Here is a 24,030-nt window from a genome sequence, read left to right as displayed (position 1 = left end):
AGCACTCACCCCAGGAGAGCATACAGCTTTCCTAACCCTGTTCAGCACCACAGCCTGTTCTCCACATTTCACTATACTGTTTTGCTACTATTGACTTGCAGTGCTGCAGGTCAGAAGCCATTAAAAAGCCTGATACAATAACAATTTATTTAATTTCTATTTTTAAAATACTTTATAATTTGTTGACTACTTCATCATATCCGCCAAGGTGTACTTGATGCTTATGTGCTATTAAAAACAACCTGTCTCACCCCTAGAGAAGAGAGGCCCCTCACACACCATGAGATACAACAACAAAATAGGGTGCTGCTCCCTCAACCCACTGACTTCAGACTAAACTTCCTTATTTAATTCTGACTTGTGAAATTGAATGTTTTCACGGGACAGACAGAACCACTAAAGACATTTTCTTCTGCTTTTGCTTGTTTGTTTTTTAAAACAGATTCTCAAAACACTTCAGACACTGAATCCAGCAACTGCTTCCAAAAAAATCCAAGCAAACAGATATAAACCACTATTAAGGCAAATTATTTATTAAAAAAGAAATATTTATTTGGTGCAGTGTTTACATGCAAGATAATTGCATTTCAGTACCAAAAGACTAGTAGAGTCACTTCATTCAAAAGATCTATCCTTCTTAAGAAAATTGTCTTTGTATGGCTTTTTGATCCTCTGTACTATGATTATAAATTATTTTCAAAATCCTAGTTGAGGTGGCAGTCTGATATTAATTACATTTTGCTAAAAACATACGTGCAGATACATAAAGGAGAGCTCTAAGGAATTAAAAGCCAAATGCAATAAATGAGGTAGTTCATCTGGTTACACAGAAATGCAGAGTCACGTTTCTTTGTATAAAACATCCAGCCTCTGTACGTGTGTCTGCAATCAGAGGTCTATCACTAGGGACACAGCCTTACGGAAAAACTTTGCCCTTTGCCTTTCACAGCAGGGAGAGTTCAAGAGTCAACCTCGATATGCGCAGCCAGAGACCTCGCCATCGGGTCACTTAACTCACTGCTTCCTGCTACAGCTCCGGAGCATCCCTCTCTGTGGCCTACGCCAAGAGTGACAGCAGGTCTTGCCCTTCTAGGGTTCAGAGCAGCTTAAGGCAGAACAGCACTTTTTAATTTCTGACTTGGATGACTGCTGTGTCGAGATCCTGAGGATTTTTAACTACCTGAATATACAGGGTTTTTTTCTGTGCTTCTACTGTAGTGCATGAAAACTTCCCTTCATATATACCAAAAGACATTTATTTCTTTTTAAATTGCCAACCAGCAGCTCAGAGATTCAACGTCCACGTTACTTAACATTTAGTTTAAAACACCACTAAACCAACTGTCTCAGCATCCTGCTACAAAAATCTTAAATTAAATTGTGATTAAAATTGCCATTATAAACCTGTACCTGATTATCAAGTGAAAGGTACTCAACTAATGAGAGACATTTCAGCAAGCAGTTGACAGAGCGACTTTCTGCCAGGCACCACAAGAAGAAAGGTACTCATTGTGATAATGCTTCATTGATTAAGACGAGTCACTGTAGCCAGCACAGAACCGAGTGTGCAATCCTTCATGTTATTTTTGAAAAGAAATTTCAAAGAGGAAAAAAAAAAATCATTTGCAAAGTGAATAAATATCCCAGGCACCCATGGCTTCATTTATTCTTCTCAGAAATGTCAGTCAGCAAGAAGGACAGACAGTGTTGTCATCTGTTTGCCTGTTTAAAAAACAAAACAAAACAACAAAGGTTCTTCTGACAGACTGTCTTATCAATTACTTGGATGCTTCAACAGAATAGCTTCATTAGCAGACAAGTCACATTTGTCTATTTTTATAGATAAAATCAAGTTTCAGTGTTTGGGACATTAAGAATTATTAAAAACACCCAAATATTTACCTGCATATTTTTATGAATCCAGTCTGTAAACACAGTCATATTCCCATACACTCCAGGTCTATTGGGACTAGCACAGCCAGTTCCCCAGCTGGTATCTCCAACCAGCCACCACAAGGAGTTTTTCTGAGTTACTAGCGGACCTCCACTGTCACCCTGCACAAATACAAGCATATCATTAGCCACCTGGCCACCAGGAAAGACACAATCCGCTTCCCTTCAGGAGTACAGATGAAGTTTCAAAAAAGCTAACCACCATTTTAAGGTAGTTACTAATACAAAATGTGATGGCAATTACAGTATTAAATGATGGCTGCTTGCAAGAGGGATGAAAATTGTTTGCCCAAAGCACCAAATGAGATAGGCATTATTGACTTTCTTGTTCACAAGCATAATGCTAGGGTATTTCTGTGATTATGAAGAGCATTCGTTCAGTTTCAAGTACCAGATAACAAAACATCCTTAAAGCATTAAAAAGGACTACCTCACCCTCTTTGGGTATTTAGCAAGAACTCAGCACTGGCAGTCATTCAGAAAATAAAAGGGAGAGCTTTTGCTTCAAAGGGATGCACCACAAAAGGAACTAGAAGTCCAACCAAAACAGTAGGGTTGGCCTGTTTTGTTGTTTGGTTGTTTTTTGTTTGTTTTTTTTCCACAGGTTCTGTTTGTAATTAAGATATGATTTAAAAAGCCTGTTGGTAAGACCACAAAAACAATCAGTTTGTTATTAGCTGTTAATTAGGAATAATTACCTGACAGGAATCAGTTCCTCCTTCTAGATACCCAGCACAGATCATTGTAGGAAAAATCATACCATTGTAGATAGAGGCAGAATTACACCTAGAGCGTTCTATTAAGGACACCTTAGCACAATTCAACCTATTTGATGTTTTACCTAAAATTGAAACATGCACAAAAACACGAAGACAAAATTAGTACAAGCATCATATTACATTGCTATTACAAATCCCAGCAGCTAACACTGTTCAAGATGAAATAAACTTACTAGAAACATTGGGATGGACACTTTGTGCCCATTCCACAGAGACAACTGTGACACTAAAACTCCCTTTCAAGAGGTCAAAGAGTTACCCTGCTTTGCTGTCAGTGTGTGTAAAGTAAGAGAGCATGGCACCTACCTGCCTACTCCAGCCTCAAATCAATTGTGTTATCTACAGGGCTATTAAAAGCACATGAAGTCTGCGAGAGACGAAGAGGACCTCCCCTCAGTTTCATGGTCCAGCACAACCTGCCAGCAAGTCCCATATTCAGGGTCCAGCTTCCCCAACACTCCCCTCCCAGTACCTACCCATACTGAAAGAAATCTTTTCTCCCTTTCCTTTTCACTTACAAATTTACTTGCATCATGCTATTTTAGCTTGAAGTGGTGGAAAAGGCAGGCTCCTGCCCTTTCCCATGTCCACAATGGACTGGCTTGGCATACAGCTACCCTTGTTACAGGACAGGTGGCCTTGCTAGCAGGGGCACAGAATTACTTCCTGTGTGAATATTTCTGGCCCCTGGTACTGATTTGAGGCTCCTTTGCAGTCTGCTGGATGCAACATATCACAACTTGCTTTGTAAATATTAGGGGCTGTAAACGGGTAAAAAAAAAAAGCATATCAACAGGTCTGGCTCAAACTGCCCAGTCAGCCCATGCAACAGTTATTCATAGACTGAAGAGGACTGGTTTATCATAGAATCATAGAATCGTTAAGGTTGGAAAAGACCCTTAAGATCATTGAGTCCAACCGCTAATCTATCACTGCCAAGTCCACCACTAAACCATATCCCCAGGCACCACCATCTACATGTCTTTTAAATACCTCCAGGGATGGAGACTCAACCACCTCCCTGGGCAGCCTGTTCCAATGTTTGACAACCCTTTTGGTGAAGAAGTTTTTCCTAATATCCAACCTAAACTTCCCCTGGCGCAGCTTGAGGCCATTTCCTCTCGTCCTATCGCTTGTTACTAGGGAGAAGAGACTGAGCCCCACCTCACTACAACCTCCTTTCAGGTAGCTGTAGAGAGCAATAAGGTCTCCCCTCAGCCTCCTCTTCTCCAGACTAAACAACCCCAGCTCCCTCAGCCGCTCCTCACAAGACTTGTTCTCTAGACCCTTCACCAACTTCATTGCCCTTCTTTGGACACGCTCCAGTGCCTCAATGTCCTTGTAGTGAGGGGCCCAAAACTGAACACAATACTCAAGGTGAGGTCTTTATGTAGAAGACCAAAATATTCCAGAGCCACTCTTTACCTCCTTGGTGCTCTGCTCCCCACCCAGATATCCAGCATGGCTGATCAGGCTGGAACATCATTCCCGGATTAGGCAGACAAACTGGCTGGACAGTATCTACAAAACAAACACAGTAACATCTGTAATGCCACGTGTCCAGACATAATTCAAAATAAACTCATATGAAATATCTCAGCATGACCACCACTTAAATACATACACACCGTGCATTTCCTCTGCACTTTACCTTCCTTGCAAATAAGCAATACTGGGCATGCAGGCAGCAGCAGAAAGCTTACCAGCTGCCCTTTCCCAGATGGCGACCTAATCTTCACCTCAAAGTGAATGACTCTAGCTCAATTCATCAGGCTAACTAGAACGATTAACATTAGCTCTTCTGATCAGTAGAGTACAAAGAAGAAAAACTTCTGACAACTACCTCTCCACATTCTCTTTGCAAAACGCTGCTGAAAATAATCACAATAAAAGCAGGATTCAATGCCTAAATACAAGAAGCGTGAAACACAAAAACCCAGTAACCCAACCTCCCTGCTCTCAGCAGAAGAGCCCCTCCAGATTACTTCTAGTAGCTTTAAACTGATGCACTGATATATAAAGGACCTGTACACAAAAAGCACTTCAAGTTTAAATAATGGTTTGTCCTCTGTTTTTTACTGCATGCTTACAAACAACCTACATCTACTTTTAAGAAAGGAACTTCTCAGTTTTGGGGTTGGTTGGGGCTTTTTTTTCCCCGATTGTTATTTGATGTAACTTCATTTAGGGTTTAGTCAGCTGGTCCACCACTACATACCGAGACTGCACATAAAGGAGTGACAATACTTAAGTACCATACAGCGTTCTGGGGTAAAAGTACATTATTGAGATGAGCCCAAACTCCCTTACCACGTACCAGATTTAAACAAATCTTACTTAGAAAATCAGAGGGTGTGCCCTCTGTCTTCACCTCTACGGTGTCTCTACCCACATTTTGTGTTCCTTCTGTAAGTATCTACAAGGATGAACTTCAGAAGTTTTAAAAGATGTGCTCATTGCCATTGGATTTTTCCTTAAGAAGAGCAGAATACATACCAGTAAAACTCAGCAGCGTCTCTAACTTCATAAGGGCAACATCATTGTCTTTAGAATCTGTATCGTAATCTGGATGGGAAATTATCTGTTTCACTCTGTATGCATGTTTTGAGAGCATCTCATTCTGATTCAGAATCCCAGCATAAACCCTCCAACTGCGCGGGTCAGAAAATTGTCTAAAGAAAAAAGAAAGATTAGAAGGTTTGCTTCTCTGGTAATGAGTCATGGATTATGACCTTCAAAAAATCGTCTTCAGAAACGGTAGTCAAATGCATGTGTGACCAAGAACACACATGCATTTGACTATGATTTCTGAAGAACAAGGTAAACAAATTGCAAGGCATCAAACTTTGGGAAAGCTTGGCTCTAGTTTCATAAATATAATCTGTTTCAAAGATGATTTTTTTTTTAAGTATTACTGTCTATCCCCCTTAGTCAATGTCCTGATTTCAGCTGATATAGAGCTAATTTTCTTCTTAGTGGCTGGTATAGTGTTGTGGTTTGGATTTAGTATGAGAATAACGTTGATAACACACTGACGTTTTAGTTGTTGAGCAGTGCTTCCACTAGTCAAGGACCTTTTCAGCTCCGCATGCTCTGCCAGGTGCACAGGAAGCCAGGAGGGGGCACAGCCAGGACAGCTGACCCCAACTGGCCAAGGGGATATTCCATACCATACGACGTCATGCTCAGTATGTAAACTTGGGGTATTGGCTGAGGGGCGGCAATCGCTGCTCAGGGACTGGCTGGGCGCCAGTCAGCAGGTGGTGAACGGTTGCATCGCTTGTTTCTCCTGGGTTCTTTCTCTCTCTGTCCCCCTGCTCTGTTTCCCTTTTCATCACTATCATAATTATTATTGTTATTATTTTGACTTCAATTTTTAAACTGTTCTTATCTCAACTCACGAGTTTTCTAAATTTTGCTCTTCAGGTTCTCTCCCCCATGCTGCTGAGAGCAGGGAGGGTGCGTGAGCAGCTGTGTGATGCTTGGTTGCCGACTGGGGCTAAACCACAACAGTCAATCAGCACAGCATATTATAGTCTGAGGCTGCAACACTGAAGTCTATTGATTTCCATGACTGAGGGATCAAGCAGTTATTTCTGAGGTCTCACGTCAGTGTATTCACATGTATTATCCAAAGCACGCAAGGGCAGCAGAAGCCAGAATTAGAAAAAACATGATTTAGTGAAGGAATTTCACTAAATTCCTTCAAATTCGGGGGGTTGGGGGGGGGTGGTGGTGTTCGGTTTGGTAGGTTTTTTTTACATATTGAGCATGCTTGCTTGTTGTAATTTAAGTAGTCTCTCATACTCCAGCACAGTTTATGAATGCTCAAGAGAAAACTTCCCCAAAAGTGTTAAAACTCCCTCCATGAGAACTGCCAAGGCTGTAGTGCTTGCAAGTCATCCCCCCTCAAAAAAAAAAAAAAATCAAGACTGAAAACTAGTTTTGTGCCAGCTACAGCTTGGTTGCTGTTCCTAAAGCTTTTGCATACTACGGAGCTCAAATCAGAAAACAAAGAAGGGATAAGATCATCACATGAAAATGAACACCTGCATTCCTTTCTCAAGGTTAAGGTCAAAGTTATTTTAACTTGGCTTAGCCTCAAACTGTGATCCAGCCAACCAACCGTTAAAAAGCGTTTTTGCTTAGTGGGTTTTCCCTCCAGCAGAAGCTGCCACCTTTTCAACATATGTACACACATATTAAACACCTTTTAAACACTGTATGCAGGGTACCTCAACTCTCCTTTCTAGGTTAAAAATGTACAAAGCACCAGTTATTTTTCTTGTTGATGCTTATGTAAAGCGCTCCTTGGATAGGTATAAATCTACATTTAATACTGACTTGGGCTTTACTACCCTGTGGCGTGAAGATACGAGGAAATAAATGGTACAGTCATCTTTAAATTGATCATATATACAGTTGTGCGATATCTAAGGGTTTGGGATTTTTTTTCTTTATTTCCTTGTCTTTGTTTTTCCTTACAGTGTCATTCAACATCTTCATGAAAACATTGTACTGTCCGGCATTAAGTTTGGTGCCTTGAGTTTGCATCTTAACTTGGGTGCGTATCTGTGTCCAACACCACTGCCCAATTTAATTTCCACCTTTAACAAGTAAAATAAAATATTCTTCCTGCAGAAAGCAGACAGATGATCCGCAGCCAGCCTCCTCCAGAACAAATTTTCCCTTAAAACTTGAAAACCATACTACTGCATAGACAAAATGCTGTACACCTAGCACCTGCATTTAAGGCAGGGGGGAGAGAGGAATGGTATTTAATTCGGTCTGAAAGCAGAAAGTTGGGAGCCTTAACTAAATTTGTGCATTTCAGCCTGAAGCAAGAAAAATTGCCATTCAAGAGACAAACGAGTGGGCTGGTCGCTCCAGTGCCCACACGGGCGAGACTCACCCTTCCACGCAGTGTGCTGCTGTCACTATCCACTGGTGGGTGATGATGGAGCCCCCGCAGACGTGGGTGCCCTGCACGTGGAGGCTGACCTGCCATGGCCACTGCCCCAGCATTGCCTCGCTGCCACCCACAATTCTGTTCATCATGTTCACTCTTCTAGTGGACAGGCCGCACTCTAAGGAGTCAGTTACATACACAGAGGCATTAGTTAGAGTGAGCTGGTCTGGAAGATGCCTTCTGCAGCTCAGGCTTTGCTGCACCGTCTGACCTCTGCACTGCTGGTGTTCAATATGCCACAGCTCGGGCCCGGGCCCTGGACACCAAGATCTTGATTCTCCCATAGCCTAGATCCCCTTCACATTGCAAGAGTCAAGATGAGTATTTGGTAGCTGCTACCTTCAGTTCACCACAAACCATTAAGTAGTGGTTCATTACACCTTTGAGTGTGGTGTTCAAGCATGTCTGGCAAGGCACACACCTTTGTGTTGTGCAACAAAACAGACAACAGCCAGGAGTCACCTTATGACAGCCATCATCATCAGGAAGCACAGCCCACCCAATGGCCGCATGTTGGAGAGCTGATGCACCACTGATGTCCCACCACAGCTGCCAGGTGAGGACTACAGAGCTCCACTGCAGGCAAGTCATTTAAAGGAATCAGAGGCAGCAAAGACAAAGGCAACTGGGGATCCAATATCTTCCTTGTCTCCTCTCCCACACCCTGCTCCTTTGCACCGTTTGAAACTTGGGAATCAGAGTTAAATCATCTGCCCATCATAAGACAACCATTATTTATGCTGATTCAAAAGGATTTCCCAGCCAGAGCATTTCAAAACATGAACAAGCAGAAGTTTGAGAAACACAGTCATGTACCTATGCAGCGCAGAGAAACCACATTTCCTGATGCACAATAATCACTGCAATAGAAATCAAAAAAACAAACAGGATATTAGGCACACAGTGAAGCAAATGGTGGGCAAAGTTCACCCTCCAGCTGCTTCCTACCCTTTCCAGATACATGCCCTACCTTAACCCTCATCTTCCTGCTGAGGGGTCCCTCCCTTCTTCATTCTCTACACTACCCTACCAGCAACCATCTGGCCTCCACCATCTCTTGCATTCACCAAAACTGTCTTGTGGAAGACTGCAGTCACCAGTACAAAAGGTTTGTAAGCCTACTGAGGAGCAAGATGAATAACAGCATGAGAAAAAGTTGAGCTGATTGACTAAGTAGTTGTAGAAGAACCTAAACAAAGGGAGCTACGGGAACTTTGCTGGCACAGCACTCTACAGGTTTAGAAACTAGACTGTTTAGAGTTGTTTGATGAGAATAAAAATACTTTCCACAGGAAAAAATCCATTTTGCATGCTGTGTGTTCACATGACTGGAAAAAAAAAAGCTGTACCAGCTGCTGCAAATGTGTTACTGCTGGTAGCTATTGTCACCATACAGAAACTCTTGATGGTCAAAGAGCCTTAGAAAAATATCTGTGACATGGCAAGCTTCTAGAGAACATAGAGGGAACAGGTTGGGACATCATCTCTTTTAAATGAGGTGAGGAAGGCTGGAAAAGTGACAGCTGTGTTTTTAAATAGGAGGCAGAACAGTTGCTGCAATCAGATTGAAAAAAAGTCTCTTTCCCTCTAACAATCCCCGTTGAAAGATGTGCTTCCGTCACGCTATGGGCAGAAGCTACAGTTCTTACAATAGCTGAAAAGACCCTGAAAAAAGGAAAGAAGTTTAATACAAACAAAGATACCTGCTATACAGCTTTTTGTACAAGTCTATATTGCCAGAACTTGTGTTCAACTTCATGTAGCTTTTAAAGCTGCCTTCAGTTGCTACTCCTCCACTGTAGTGATACGTATCTCTGCAAAACAGAAATTATATTAGGAAAGCCAATAGTTTCCATTTTCAAACAAGCAATAAACTGTGCCAAGCTAGAGTTTCTGACATGAACAACACTAAAAATAATTTTTTAATTAAATACCAGTGTTGTAGTACAGTGTCAGAGACTCAGATTCTTTAAGCATTTGTCAAGTTTTGTTTCCCAAACAGTTACTAAATTAAAGTAATATTTCTATCTAATATGCATACATGGTAGGAATCTTCAGACTCATGAAAAGGGGCAAGATGAAGAGATGCCTTTGCTGGCACATTTACACAGCATAGCAGAGTTCAGGTCCAGAAAGTCATGACAGCCATGTTTCTGTGTGACAACAACAGGGGTGGCAAGTGCTGCTGTTCCACCAGACTTTCTAGCTGAGGACCAGCTCTGTGTAGTTGCTGCTGGACTGTCTTACTGGAGTTGGAACTGCTGCAGTCATTGTCAGTTCATAGACCTTAATTCAGAGCACCACAACGCAGTGTGGGAACACGCAAGTTCTGCCTGCCTGGGCAATAAATTCACTCCATTACTCCACGTGTACCAGAAGACACCATTTTCCAACTGTATCAGGAGAGGCAACATCAAATATTTCAACCGCAGAGGAACCTAGGCTATGCCGTTATGTGGGGATACTGTGGGCAGCACTATGGGCCACTAATATTTATGGTGATCTTCCACAGGAGCTGGTGTTATGTATGTCCTCAGAAGACCAAGGCTTTCCATGTAATACTGGTGATGACAGGATAAGTCAGACTAGATGTTACCAAGCAATTATGATGATCTGCTACCAACTGAAGAGAGCTCTGGAAGATGGTTGTGAGTGAATGTGTTAGATACAAGTGACCCCACTGAGTAACCACTGCATGCGTGCCAGACCCCGTTACCTGGAGCAACATTTCATTTTGATTCTGTAACAGCTACCATCGTTAAAATTGGACCCACCTGGGTTCAAAAGAACTAGATGACAACTGCTTTTTGTTTCAGATACGCATGCTTAAAAATGGCAAGAGACAAATTTTAACCTTTCTTTGTATGTGCAAAGGCTGACGAAGGTTAGACTTACACAGTGTAGCCCATGTCTCTACATGCAATCTTCCCATAATTGTCAGTCCAGTCATCTTGACAAACAGGATACCAGGATTTGTTGACATGTGAATACACTTCCAGGATAAAGTTTGGTCCAAAAAGTCTAACTGCCAGAAATGGAAGAAGAAAAAAAAAACTGAACGAAGAACACCACACGCTATGTTACTGCTCTTATTTACTTATAAGTATTGGTATCAATAATATTTGCTTGTATGTATGAACTGGTGTTAATTTACTGCTGCCTTCTACTCAAATTCTGAGTAATATCAAGGACAAAAATATCTCCATGACTTAATTCTTTTGTGTAAGGCAATTTAAGAACTACCAGTTTTAAAACGCAAGGGTACAATATAGTGTTCATATTTTCATTTCAGCTTTTAAGCTCAAAATTATCTTTCACATTCTACCAATGCAGAAGATTGCAATAGCAAGTCTTCCCTTATCTTTTACCTACACAACCATACATTTTTTAACATCTCATATATTGTGTATAAACAAAATATAACCTATTTACTATATTTACATTATATCTTAATACACCAAATTTCTTCAGACAGGTGCTTGTAGAGCAAGAATGTAACAAGGAGCAATTAGCTCTGATATTCCATGCCCCATTATGTATTTATTTGCACAAGAATTTCATATAAAATAGTTCCCACAAAAGAAGAGACTGAACAAGCTTTTCCAAAAACCCATTATTCAACGAAATGAAGAGGAACAGCTTTAAAGCATATGCCAGTAAATGTTAACCCTGCATAAGGCATGTGCAGAATAAAAGTTCCCAGAGAGAGAATAAGAGCATAGCCAGAGTTTTCCAGAGTGGCACTGGCACAACACAAGTGTTAGAAACAAGATACTACACCTTTAGAATGGACAAATCAATGATGTCTCCACCTTCAGTTCTGCACTAAAACTTCCCCTGGCACCTTTTCAGTTGGAAACACTGATCGGACCAGGCTTTCTTACACAAAGGAGTTATGAAGTAGTTGAAGCTTTATTGGGAGAATGAGGAATACAAAATATGTGGAAAAAGATAAGCCTGGCTGAAGACCACCAGATTTATGTTATCACCTGAAGTTCTACTAAGTAGTCAACGAAGACTGTTTATTCCAGAGACAATGTTACATTCAGTTTTTCACAAACCCCATTCAAATTAAAAGGTAATATTTTAAAAACTGATTCAAAGTTAAGACAGCTCAAGCCCCTGAGTCAGTCATTTTGTTTCAGCTTTTCAATCAGACTGTAAACAAACTGAATATCTAGATATATGCTTCAAAGCACTCAAACATCCCAAACCATTTTAGAGATATAACTTAGGCTAAAATGGCCCTATTGTAATTTAGGCAAGCTTTGGACAAGATATCTTGCTCAAAAACTCTTGCAGTTGGCTGAAGGTTCCCCCACCTTGACTGCCAGCACTCACCACACCGGGTTTCATCCTCCCCGTTGGGGCATTGGATCACTCCATCACACCACTCTGAGGGCACCGTGCATGCTCCTGAAGATCCACACTCTGTTAAGGAGCCGAGACAATGGTTGTCTACTGCAGGGAGAGAGCAACACAGCTGTTAAGCCAAACATCAGCTTAGCCTCAGGTGACAACTGCCAACTCTCATCTTAAGGAGTATTCCGCTTTGATAGACCAAAACATCAGAAAGAGCTCTTAAACTCAGAGATGGGAGGAGACCTAGCCTGACACAACAGAAGATGCATTGCTCTGTCCTTTACATCACTTGTCAGATTAAGTCACTGATGCAGCTGATTGGATTTTATCCACTGCCTCCTCTGAATAAGCACGCACCATTAAGTTGTCTAAAAGGAGTCAGCTTTACACTGACAAAGCATAACACTTATAAACAGAAAAGAAGAAAGTGATTACTCCAATTACATCCTTTTGCTGCCATTTAAAACAAGATTACATTCACCCTCTATAAATCGGAGTGAGTAAAAAACCAAAACCACTAAGAACACAAAGTGTCATCCTAATAGTTTTAAATATTTTAAATAGTTTTAAAACTCCTTTCTCTCTTCCTTTATTTTCCTGCACAGAGCAGAAAGGAGAGGCTCCTAAAAACAGAGCAAATTGTTTTTTAGTTTCCTCTGAAAAGTGGCTTTCATTGAAAGGGAAAGTAAGACAGCACAAGACAAACCTCATCTAAGCCGAACAGAATTGCTCTAGCCCAGCCTCAGAACTCGGTCACCCCAGTTGGGGATGACTTCCAAGGCAAACATATCATCTGTGGTATGGCTTACAGTGGTGAGCCAGGCTGGGCTCACACAACGTTAACACACTTCCAAAGCAAAAGCCTCACAGAAACAAATGAACAGATGTGAATTACTTCTGCTCCAAGAGAGGTCCCATTTTACCAAAATAAAACATATCTTGATCATATACAGTCTTGCAGTTAAGGTATTCAAATTTACCTCAGTCTCCTTCCTTCGCTTGAAATTAAGTGAAGTTCAGATTTGGAACAGAGTTCCATTTTAGAGAGGATGCACAGCAGTGACTTCCCTAATGAAATGCACCGCAGAATGTGTTGGTCACAGACAGTCACGTGCCAGCTATCCCCCAGGGCAAAAACCCTTGCAAGAGATCAGACTACTCTTTACTAACAGTTATGGTGCTGTACAGTTGTACTGCACCAGCTTTTCCAGATAGATTGGAGCTTTCCAGAGAAGGCATCTGAATAAGCTGCTCCAGAAGAGTCAAAAAGCTGATGACATCACTTAATGTCAGAAACATATTTACTTGATGAAGGGAAAGAGAAGTGACAGCAGCATTGTCATTAAAAAGAAACAAAGGGAAAAAAACCCACCCCACAAGCAACATCGAACCACTAGGAAGCAATATTAGTTCATGTCTCGGGAGATGGGTAACAAACACTTTTCTGTCCTTAATTCAGCATAAAATGGAAGATAAGAATGTATATTTCTAACTTCAGAAGTTTAATATCTCTTTTCTTTCAGAACAACAAAAAAAAAGTTCTTACCATAATACCAGATGAAGAAAGCAGCAATTGCACAACAAATAACTACTAAAATGGATAATATAATTACTATGATTTTCTTTACACCTGCAACAAAAGCAATGAGAAAAAGAGAATTTAGATTCACAGATAAGGTCATTTCCAGCCACCAGCACGATCTATTTCCTTGACATTAAAAAGAGACTTTTTTTGCCAGACAGACTTTTCTCCATTTCACCACCCTTCCTTCAAATCACCCACGTTCTTGTCCAGTTACACCGACATCCCAGCCAGCTATTACTTCTCCATCCCTGGGAAGGTGGCTCCTTCAATATGGGAGCCGGAAGGGAAGATGCCTTTTATTTGTTATCTTACTTTGGAAGACTTCAAGTCTAAAATTGGAAGAAATCCTGACAAAACTTACTTGACGCACATGTTATTATCCCAGACGAATGTGCTACTGGCCTACTCGGCAGATGGGTATTAACTCTTGGGACGTAGCTTGGCACTGACGGAGCGCTTGTTGAGGAGTACTGTGGATACAGGTTAGCACCTACTGGCTGCCTGGCAGAACAGGTGTTTTCTGGCTGAAAGCCATGATTTTCATAGTATGGCGGCTGACCCTAAATTATAATGTTGAGGGGAAGGAAACAGGAGAAAATTAAAAACAAGAGGCAAGAGTTCAGCTAGAACAACGTAAGTTTCAGATGCCATTTACATTCAGAACCCTACTAAGTAATTCTGCCAATGCAGAAATACACCACCCATACATACACATACTAATGACTAGAGATTTAGAGTACATGCCTAATATCTTGCACTTCAAATAATAAAGAAAAATAACAGAGAGTGAGGCTGGAAGGCGTATTAAGAGCTCAGTTTGCTGATCCAAAGTAACTCAATGTAAGAAGAACTCTTGAACCCAGCCCTCCAGCTGGCCACACAAACCATTGCACTGGAACATCTGACAGGGTGGAAATAAGCAGCAAGGACAGTTTTAGGCAGTACCATCCTCAAGAGAAATGCTGACAAGTAACAGCCTTTGTTTTGCAGTTGTCCAAGTCTAGGATAAATGCTTACTGCCCCATTTTGTCCTATGACAACACCAGGTATACCTTAGCTACCTCTGGAACACACTGGCCTACAACAGGTTGTGGAATATTTATCCTGGAAGAGCTTTAAGAACTAGTTAGAAGCCATTCCAATCCACCCCTCCAAAATAAGCTTTAAAAGCATATATCTCTCCCAGGAGTATCTGAGCACTTGAAATACTAGTTAATTCGAGCTTCTGCGTTACAGTATATCTTTCCTTTTTTGCACAAAAGAAAACACAACAAATATTCCACATTAAAAACTTCTTAACCAGGACATCACTCAATAGGCTGTTACTCCTAAAGAAATAAAGCTTCATTTAAAAAAAACTTAAGAGGAATATTTTTAATATTTTGTTTACTTACTACAGGAGAGGTCATCTTTCCTTTGTCAGCAGTACTGAAACAATTCAAGTGTTTGGAACTAAAGCATGAACCTATATTTAAAAAAAAAGACCAAACAACAGAAAAAAAAACACCACACAGAAAACAATCACAACCAGAAGCTTTGTCCACATTTCTTGTTGGTCTTTCATTTGGAAAAACGCCAAATTGGGGTGGGGGGCAATACGGAAGTATTTCAAGAGACGGTACAAATTAAGGTGCAGCAGGAAATCGGATCTCAATATCCTCTCAATACAGCCTTGAGGATTATACAGTGGCAACTATTCATTAACACGAGCGCCACACAAACTGAGAAGATTAAGTTAGTGCTCACCCTCGCTGACAGAATGAGAGTTAAAGAATATCCTGGCAACAATCCACATGGTGTCAGTACCAAGTTCAGGTCCTCCTGCCTCTCTCAACACTTACTCATGTATCCCTCTGAGGTTTATGACACAGAACGAGAATATGAACAAAGCATCAGGAAATACAAATTCAGCTAACTCATTTGATAACGCCACGGCTAGCAGCCCCACAAGCCACATCTTTTTCACTCTTATATGTTGAAAACAGTTGTTTTCTTTGTTGTGTGTTGTAGCCATCACACCAAAAACAGGGAGAGAAGCATGGCAGGGAAACAATATGCCATGCCAATACAAAAGTTTTTCAGACAGAGTAAGAGAGGAGCTACATCCAATGTTTCAAGCATATAGCAGTTTATTTTAAAGTTAAACATTAACATTAAGTAAAACCACAGATTAGCAAAGACACAAGAAACAAAATATTTGCTGCCGCAGTTCTAAAACAGGCAGTTATACACCTCCACAAGCAATCGTTTTAATAAATAATTTCATCTATTGAATCCTTTCATAATGTTACTCTACATGAAAAAACGCCTAGGAAGTGCCTCAGTCACGCACTGAGAAATGCTTTTCTCCAGCTTGCGGAGCAGCATGCTGCACACAGGCACACCGCCATAACCCTGTTGAAAGCCATGACTATAAAGTGCAGTTGCATTAGGACACAGCATAATTCAGCCCAAAGTACAAGGTTATGTTTTAGAACCTGTACCAAGGTGTCATCTCACCCAAAACTAAACTGCAAGTGTCTTTGAAGCAGATTTCAACAGCAGCTTGGCACCTCGTGCAAATACTTTGTGACAGTTTAGGAAGGCTGATTCAGGTATTTGCTTATTAGCACTAGCAAAAAAAAAAAAAAAGTAAATGATAATGCACTCTTGAACTCTTATTTGCATAGCAGACAGGTAAAAAACAAGCCTTACTGCTACTTACAGTAAGTCCATCAGATTGGTGACTCAGGTTTCAGGACTTCTGCTTTATGTTGCATCCATCCTTATTCAGCTCTTCACAGCAGGGTTGGGAAGTACAGCTCTGCCCAGCTTAGAGGACAAGCAACAAGTCAGAGGAAGATATTTTTATTCCTTGTTCTCTGAAAAGGAGGGGAGGGGAAAAGGATTAGGAAGTTTAGTGATAGCAGACATAAGAATGCTAGGTGGTGATTCTAAGGTAAGCCAACAGGTACCATGAACAAAGGAAAACATGAATATTTTTTATGTTGTCATTTGAAAGGCTTTGCAAATTGGCAGATGACAGCCTTCCTCACTCTTTTTTGGGGGGTTTATTTGGTTTGGTTTTTGTGGTTGTTTTTTGTGGGTTTTTTTTTGTGGATGGGTGGGGGTTTTGCTGTTGTTTTTGTTTGTTTGTTTTTAAATGAACTGAGGAACAAATATGCACCTGGGAAAACATAATCCGGGAGTGCAGCACAGACTGGGATCCACCTGGCTGGAGAGCAGCTCTGTGGAAAGGGACCTGGGGGTCCTGGTGGACAGAAAGCTCAACATGAGCGAACAGTGGGCTGCCAAAAAGGCCAACAGGATGCTGGGTTGCATCAAAAAGGGCATTACCAGCAGAGATAGAGAAGTCATCATCCCGCTCTACTCAGCGCTTGTCAGGCCACACCTGGAGTACTGTGTACAGTTCTGGTCCCCACTGTACAAAAAGGATGTGGACAGGCTGGAAGGGGTCCAGAGAAGGGCCACCAAGATGATCAAAGGACTGGGAAGCTGCCATATGAGGGTAGGCTGGGAGAGCTGGGTTTGTTCAGCCTTGAGAAAAGGAGGCTCAGAGGGGATCTCATCACCACGTACCAGTACTTAAGGGGTAGCTGCAAAGAAGGTGGAGACTCCCTTTTTACAAGGAGTCACATGGAGAGGACAAAGGGGAATGGACACAAGTTGCTTTTGGGGATGTGCCGATTGGACACGAGAGGGAAATTTTTCACAGTGAGGACAGTCAACCATTGGCATAATCTCCCCAGGGAAGTGGTTGACTCAGCCACGTTGGACACCTTCAAGAGTCACCTGGACAGGGTGCTGGGCCATCTTGTCTATACTGTGCTCTTCCTAGAAAGGTTGGACTAGATGATCCCTGCGGTCCCTTCCAAACTGTGATTCTGTGATTCTGTAATATGTCTGTTTCTTAGCTGGCTTTCAACCATCACTCCCAATTTAGTTCTTGTCAACCTATTTCCCATACAGCTTCTGGTTAATAACAGTTTTCTGTTACCACTCCACAAAACACAGGGAAGTCATAGGTACATACAGATTTCCATGGTATTACAAGTACACGTTTGCCAGTGTATTAAAACAGATTAAATTAATACTACTGGGCTCCTGTTAGTTTGCAAATGTTCAAGGCAAAAATTGATGCATAGCATCTAATAATGGCATAGTCTAGTTTTCTTAAACACATCACCTACACACTTCAAAATGTTTTACAAATATGCCAAGGATACTGCCACAACTTCACAAGTAAGGAAGCTGGGTCATAGAGAAATAAACTGACCTGTCAAACACTCGCCATCCCAACAACTATAGAGCTAGAAGAGACTGGTCTGTCTTATCTCAGTCCAATACTTTGGCCTCTAACTCACCTTACATATCAGACAGATTTAAATAGATCCCACATAAAAGTATCATAAGCCCACTCTGGTGCAGAAGCATTTAGGGGGAATGCACAACTATCCTCCCCTCCTACTGCAAGTTATTCCTCCTGATACCTGCCAAGCTATAATGGCACTTTACTGGGTACATGTGAAGAAACAAACCTCAAGAGTCCTTTACAGTGAGCTGATGGAGTTGAAGGGTACAGAGATCCCCACACAGAGAAACAGGGATGGAGCTCACCCCCACAGCAGGCTTGAAGGTATGACAGACAAGGCCCAGGGAGCCAGAGCCTTGCAGGTCAGCTTGCTAACACCTTCTAGCTTTGGAAAATGTATACCCAAATAACAAAAGGGACCCATCACTCATATGCAGTCAAGCCCCTGAATTTCTAAAACTTCAGTTGACTCCAGTATGGATGGAGCAGAACCAGCATTTGGGTCTCCAGCAACACAAAAGGTCCAAAATTAGGTGTACTTTCATTTCATAACTCTGAAACAAAAGAAATAACACTACTGTTTCCAATTACAGGCGAAAATTAAGAGTAATAAACCTATAGCCATCACTGACACAGTATACTGATTAATACAGTGAAACATACTGCCTCATAGCTCGCAGCTATTACTTGAAATAGCTTCTTCTCACATATGCCTTAGGAGTGTTATAAATAAAGTTCTGTCATGGGTCAGAACTATGTAATTTTCTCCAATAAAAGTTGTCAGAATGAAAAAAAACCTAAACAATAAAAAATTTTTAAATATTAGATCAATTCAAAACAAATTTAATCCAATGGCTTTTTTAGTTTTTCTATGGATTTCTGAAATCAATTCTTTTTATGTAAGCAAAAGTTGCAGTAGAGTTGATCTGTACTTCATTTGATAACACACTACTTAATTGAATGTAAACTTCCTAGACTATTAGTTCTCCAAAGGCTTGTCCTCCTCCCTACCACAGTGACAGCCACTGTGTCCCCTAGACATGAAAAGTACCAACCACAGAGTCCTGCCGCTCAGCTCTAAGTAGTCCTCACCACCACATCCTCCTGAGCCCCTCACCTCTCTACTTCTGGGAAAAGGTGGGCCTCTGCTTTTGCCTCCTTACAGCAGCATCAGGTCATGGCTCCTTTAGACTGCGCATGTCCTCTAGCCAGGAGCCAACATCCCAAAAAGACAACACAAAATATGAAAGGCAAAGAAACCATATAAAGATTTAACCATAATTTTGTTAATGAAACCAGACTTGCTGGCTTTTACCCTAGTTCTCCATGCCAGAAATAATAATGGTACTTCCTGAGTACACACCATGTCGTAATTGTTAATTAAGGGCAGTACCACGCTTTCAAGGCATAGAGTTCCACAAGTACCCAAGCTCTATTAGTTTCCACAAGCTTTTATATCGGGGTCATTATATGTTGTTTCCATGCCTACATGCCTAAATTAATACAATGGAATCATTACCTTCAGATATCCTAATATAACACTGTGAATAGCACTTGGCCAATGAAGCCAGAGTTATAGTGGCACCGTATACTGCCTGTATTTGCATGTTCCTTCAATACAAATTTTGTGCTATTTCCTGAAACAGAAACATCATTAGCTGTTTTTTGAGCTCTATGACAGGTATTGGCAATGGAAGAAACAATCACCAAAAAAGCCAAACTAGTTCTTCAGTTAGACCTAAGTAAAAGCAAGCACATGCAAACAAGTAAGAAGGGAAAGGACAGATGATTAAAAGCCAAGTACATGAAGCCAAGTGCAGCTTCTAAAAGGAGGAAGCATAAAAGCATTGAAACATTCCATGTGAACACTGACTAACACAGTGTCACATCCAAAAGATTAGCAGTTCCCTTTTTCCAGGTAAAGAAATACAGCACATGCAAGTGAACAAGCCGGCAAAACTGTAAGATAGTAAAGGAGTAACTCCAGTACAAAGCTCAACCCTAAAGAAGGACAAGCCAACAAATGATGGCTTTTGTTGATGATGCTAGAAAGGAAGTATGCTTTCATTTTTTTTATTCCCAACCATTTTATGGCCAACTAGAAGTTTTGGTAGAGTAACCTTAAACACAATATAACCATGATATGAAGGTAGTGAGGAAAGGGAGGAGGGGAAACAAAAAAAATAAGAGAGAAAACAAGCAAAGAGGCTATTCCAGATTCACTGACATGATCTTTTCATACACTGGGTGATTCCTACCTCTGCTACCTGGACAAAAGAAAAGAAACATGGTCAAGATTCCTATTTATTGAGCAGCACTAAAAATTATCATGACTTGCAAATGAAGTAGAGAAAGGTTGAAAAAAATCCAGTTATGTATGAAAAAGCAAAGGAACTAAATAAGCATTTTTGTCTCATTTCATTAACAAGATTTCCTTGATAATTCTTCAGGAAGTAGTACTGGATGTTTTAATTGCAATAATTTAAAAAGCAAATGTAATGTACTCCACAGGGTAAAATTTATCCTCTGGCAGGGGTCTAAAACAAATCAACAAGCAACTGAGTGTCTCAAAGTCAACAAAATCAGGTTCCTACAATGTCCTGGCCTTTCAGCTAACCTTCTCAGTGAAGTAAGCTCTACTCAGCATGCCCATGTGGTAACACTGCACATCTTGCTAAGAACTATACAAGAGCTATGTAAATATTTGTATGAAAGGTTTCCACAAAGAGCCTTGGCATTCTTAGATTTCCTAAGAAATAGCTTTGAGGCTATTCTAGATTAGCTCCTAAAATATCATTAAACCGTAGAACTACTAACCAACAGGTGTCAAAAAATGGTGCTTCTTGATAAACACTACCAGCAGCTCAAATAAAGTCCACAACAGTATTCCTGAGGTCAGCAAACCAAGATTAATACTACTACCACTTGCAAACAGAAAAGGCATTTAGAAGCTTTGATCATAGCAGCGTCATTTCTGTTACAGGATGCTGTTTTCATACTACAAATAATCATCTGTTTTCTCTGAAAACAGATGTTACCATGAAACTCAACCTATCACAAGTATGTCCCATGCCTTTGTTAGGAGCAGTGGGGTGGAAAAGGAGGCTGAAAAGATGTTGCCTAGCCGAGTGGATGATGAGTGGCAGAAGATGCTACCAAAAAGCCAGTTCTGAAATAGAAAGGACCAAAGGCCCAGAAAAGCACAATTTTCTGGCACCGTAACAGATGGATCTATTGGTCAGGCAACAATTGCAGAGGCAGCCATTGCCCACAGCACCCACTACCTCATGTGCATGGATCACAGCGTTGCCAGAGGATGCAGCAACAGCCAGCCTGGCATTTGAAAGCCTTCTTCCCCTACATTTCGTCCCTGGTTCTGACTCTGCCCTTCTCCTTCCATGGCAAAAGTAAATAACCTCATCTTCTGGCAGTAAAATTCAAGTCTCTATCTACAGCACTGAAAGTCTCTGGCAAGGAAAAAAAAAGCTCTCAAGAATATTTGTTTACCATATTCAAGTTGCAAATTAATATTGGCTAAATAAGGCACCAGAAGGTACCCACTGCACAGAAAAATAAAAGCTAGCAATGTTAGCAAATCAAGCTTATTTAGATATTTGTCTAGGTCAGCTGTTTTCAACCTGTGAACTACAGATCCTGAGGAGCTGTAAACCACTTCCAAGGGGTCTATGGGAGATGAGAAAGAGAACCAAGCCTGCTGGCAGAAGGTTTGAACTTACTCCACAGAGAGTCTTGTATTGCGAGAGATAGGTTTAGGGATACACACATCAAAGACATGGGAGAATTACTGATGTAGTAGCACAGACAGCTGAGCTACTGGCGTGGTACTGGAACTACTCAGTGTGGGCAGACCCTTGACTGACACTGGAGGAAGAGCCCATAACTCCAGGACAGCCAAAAGAATTATTTTGACCAGCATCCTAGACTACTGTTTCACTTTGTTTTTTCATCAACATCCACAAACATAGTTTCAACACATTTCCATTTTCAGGCTAGACTAGTACAATAGATTTGCTCTAGGCTCATTTTCCTGTGTAGCAGTATAATTTTAGCACTGTAAGAATAAAAGGGAAAATTAAAAAATGACATGTTAAGCCCTACTTTGACATCAAATTTTATCTTAGTCCACCTGTACATTGATATGCACATATAACAGCCACAACTGCAATCATTTCCTGGTTTCATTGATCTATGCCACAAACAACATCCATCCCTTCCCCCACCTAACACTGCCTTAGTTGATGCAAATCATCCTTCAGAGGTGAAGCTGCTTCCTTTGGCTCTTTCTAAAGCACTAAAGATGTTAGTGTCACTTTACGAAGGGCAAACAGGGATACTTAGGACAAAGACATAACCTGAAAATGCTCTCTTAAATTCACTGACACTTACCCAACCAGAAATCTGAAGTGAAATTCGAGGTCTGGGTAAGCTATGATCGTCAGTAAAGCCACCTGAAGGGAGTTGTGGAGTGGGGCTGATTTCAGCGTCCAAAGCTTTGGCTCTGAACTTCCAGTGCTATGGCTCCCATGGGAAGGCACTCTATCAACAAAGTTACTCTTCCAAAATTACCTGACAAGTTGTGCAACTGTAACCAGCAGTTAGTGCTCTTGCAAGAAAGCAAAGCAGCAGTGACATCAACACACAATGAAGAGGCCCCCGAACCTTGATGCTCTTCTGGTTTATTCTCCATATAAGCGACTACTCGCTCCTTGACCTTGAAAAACACGATGCCTAAGCTCGCAGCATGCCGGTTCCCCTCATCGCAACGTGGGCGACCTCCACCTTGAGCAGTAGGAGGTGGGACAGCGTTGGCATGCGTGAAGCACCTCGCACCTTTCCTGCTGCGCCTCCTCGGATGGCCACGCTCACTTCACGGCACCCATTCACCCCTCCTGCGCTACTTGGGCTCCCGTCCCGCCTCGCCCACCGGTCCGCGGGGAAGCGCAGCTTTTTCGCGCTGCACCTACCAGTAGGGAAACCGGCTCCGGAAAAGGGGCAACCGGGTAAGGCAGAGGGAAACACCGCTGAAAGGGACGAACTTATGTGCCTCCTCGATTTTATCAGCCGGCGCCCCCTTTTCTCGCTCTCGGGAGGGGCCGCCCCCCAGCCCCGGAGCGCCCTCGGGGATCTCAGCGCCCGGCATCCTGCCCCGGGTGGGGGCCCGGCTCCCCACCCCACGGGACGGGGATTTTCAGGTGGCTCCGGGATCCCTCCGCACTCCCCCCCAAGCAAAGCCGAAGTTCTTTAATCAAAAGCTAAAACCGGCAGGCACAACTCGGAGCGGCCGGGAGGCCCCCACACACATACCTCGGGGCGACGGCGCCCCCCGGCCCCAGAGGTGGCTCCGCCCGCCCCGGGGGAGAGCCCGAATGGGCCGGGCCGGGCCGGAGGGGAGCGTCGCGCTTACCTGGGGCTGCCGCCGCCGGAGGGGAGCGGAGCCGAGCCGAGGCGACGCGGGACGGGATGCACGGAGCCGGGAGCAGCCGCTGGAGCCGGGGAGGAGTTACCAGTCGGGGGGAGCGGCGGGGAGGGGGCAGGTGCACCAGGTGGATGCGTCGCCCGGCCCCTTCCTCCCGCCGCCGCCGGCGGGGAGGAGGGCGCTGCCCGCAGCCCGCCCCGCTCGCCCCGCGGCCGCGGGAGACGCCGCAGGTCTGGCCCGGGGGTGGCGGGGCGGCGCCCACCAGCCCTCCCGGGGATGGGGGGGGCGGGACTGGGCTGGGCGGCGGGGGAGCTCGGGTGGCCCTTCCTGCCCGCTGGGGACCCGCAGCCGCCCCCAGCCAGACCGCACCGGACTGGGGCTCTCCTTCCCCCGGCCCTCCTCCTCCTCCCCCCACGGAAGTTTGCAAAACAAGCCGGAGGGAAGCCAAGGGAGCCCCGGGAAGGTCGGGCTACACGGCGGTGCCGGTGCCTCCCCGTGCAAGGCCACCCCTTTTCGGGACGGAGGTGCCGCGTCTCTGCCGGGCGGACCTGTCCTAGGCTTTGCTTTTGCTGCTCAAGCCTAAACGTGCTGTGGTGAAGGGGCCGTGGTTTTTGGAATTTAAACATCAGTCTT

General features: G+C 42.8%; 1 protein-coding gene across 2 annotated transcripts; it reads right to left on the bottom strand.

Moving 5' to 3' along the window:
* Nucleotides 1-512: 512 nt before the first annotated feature.
* TMPRSS2 (transmembrane serine protease 2) lies at nt 513-23,603 on the bottom strand. 2 transcript variants are annotated; one of them, XM_075099548.1, is made up of 15 exons: nt 23,386-23,603; nt 16,353-16,509; nt 15,043-15,113; nt 14,010-14,208; nt 13,610-13,693; nt 12,043-12,162; nt 10,597-10,726; nt 9,405-9,515; nt 8,518-8,561; nt 7,645-7,819; nt 5,229-5,404; nt 4,158-4,253; nt 2,652-2,794; nt 1,903-2,055; nt 513-1,722 (listed from the first exon to the last, which is right to left on the bottom strand). In XM_075099548.1, the coding sequence occupies exons 3-15, from the start codon at nt 15,055-15,057 to the stop codon at nt 1,711-1,713; spliced, it is 1,458 nt and encodes a 485-aa protein (XP_074955649.1). In that variant the 5' UTR covers nt 15,058-15,113; nt 16,353-16,509; nt 23,386-23,603; the 3' UTR covers nt 513-1,710. The 2 variants fall into 2 exon arrangements, with proteins under 2 accessions (XP_074955649.1, XP_074955639.1); XM_075099538.1 differs by lacking the exons at nt 16,353-16,509; nt 23,386-23,603 and adding an exon at nt 15,395-15,574.
* Between the last annotated feature and the right edge of the window lie 427 nt (nt 23,604-24,030).

Source organism: Phalacrocorax aristotelis, chromosome 1, assembly GCF_949628215.1.
Source record: "Phalacrocorax aristotelis chromosome 1, bGulAri2.1, whole genome shotgun sequence".
Taxonomy (NCBI): domain Eukaryota; kingdom Metazoa; phylum Chordata; class Aves; order Suliformes; family Phalacrocoracidae; genus Phalacrocorax; species Phalacrocorax aristotelis.
Note: the sequence above shows the minus strand (reverse complement) of the source record. Positions and strands in the feature narration are given on the sequence as shown.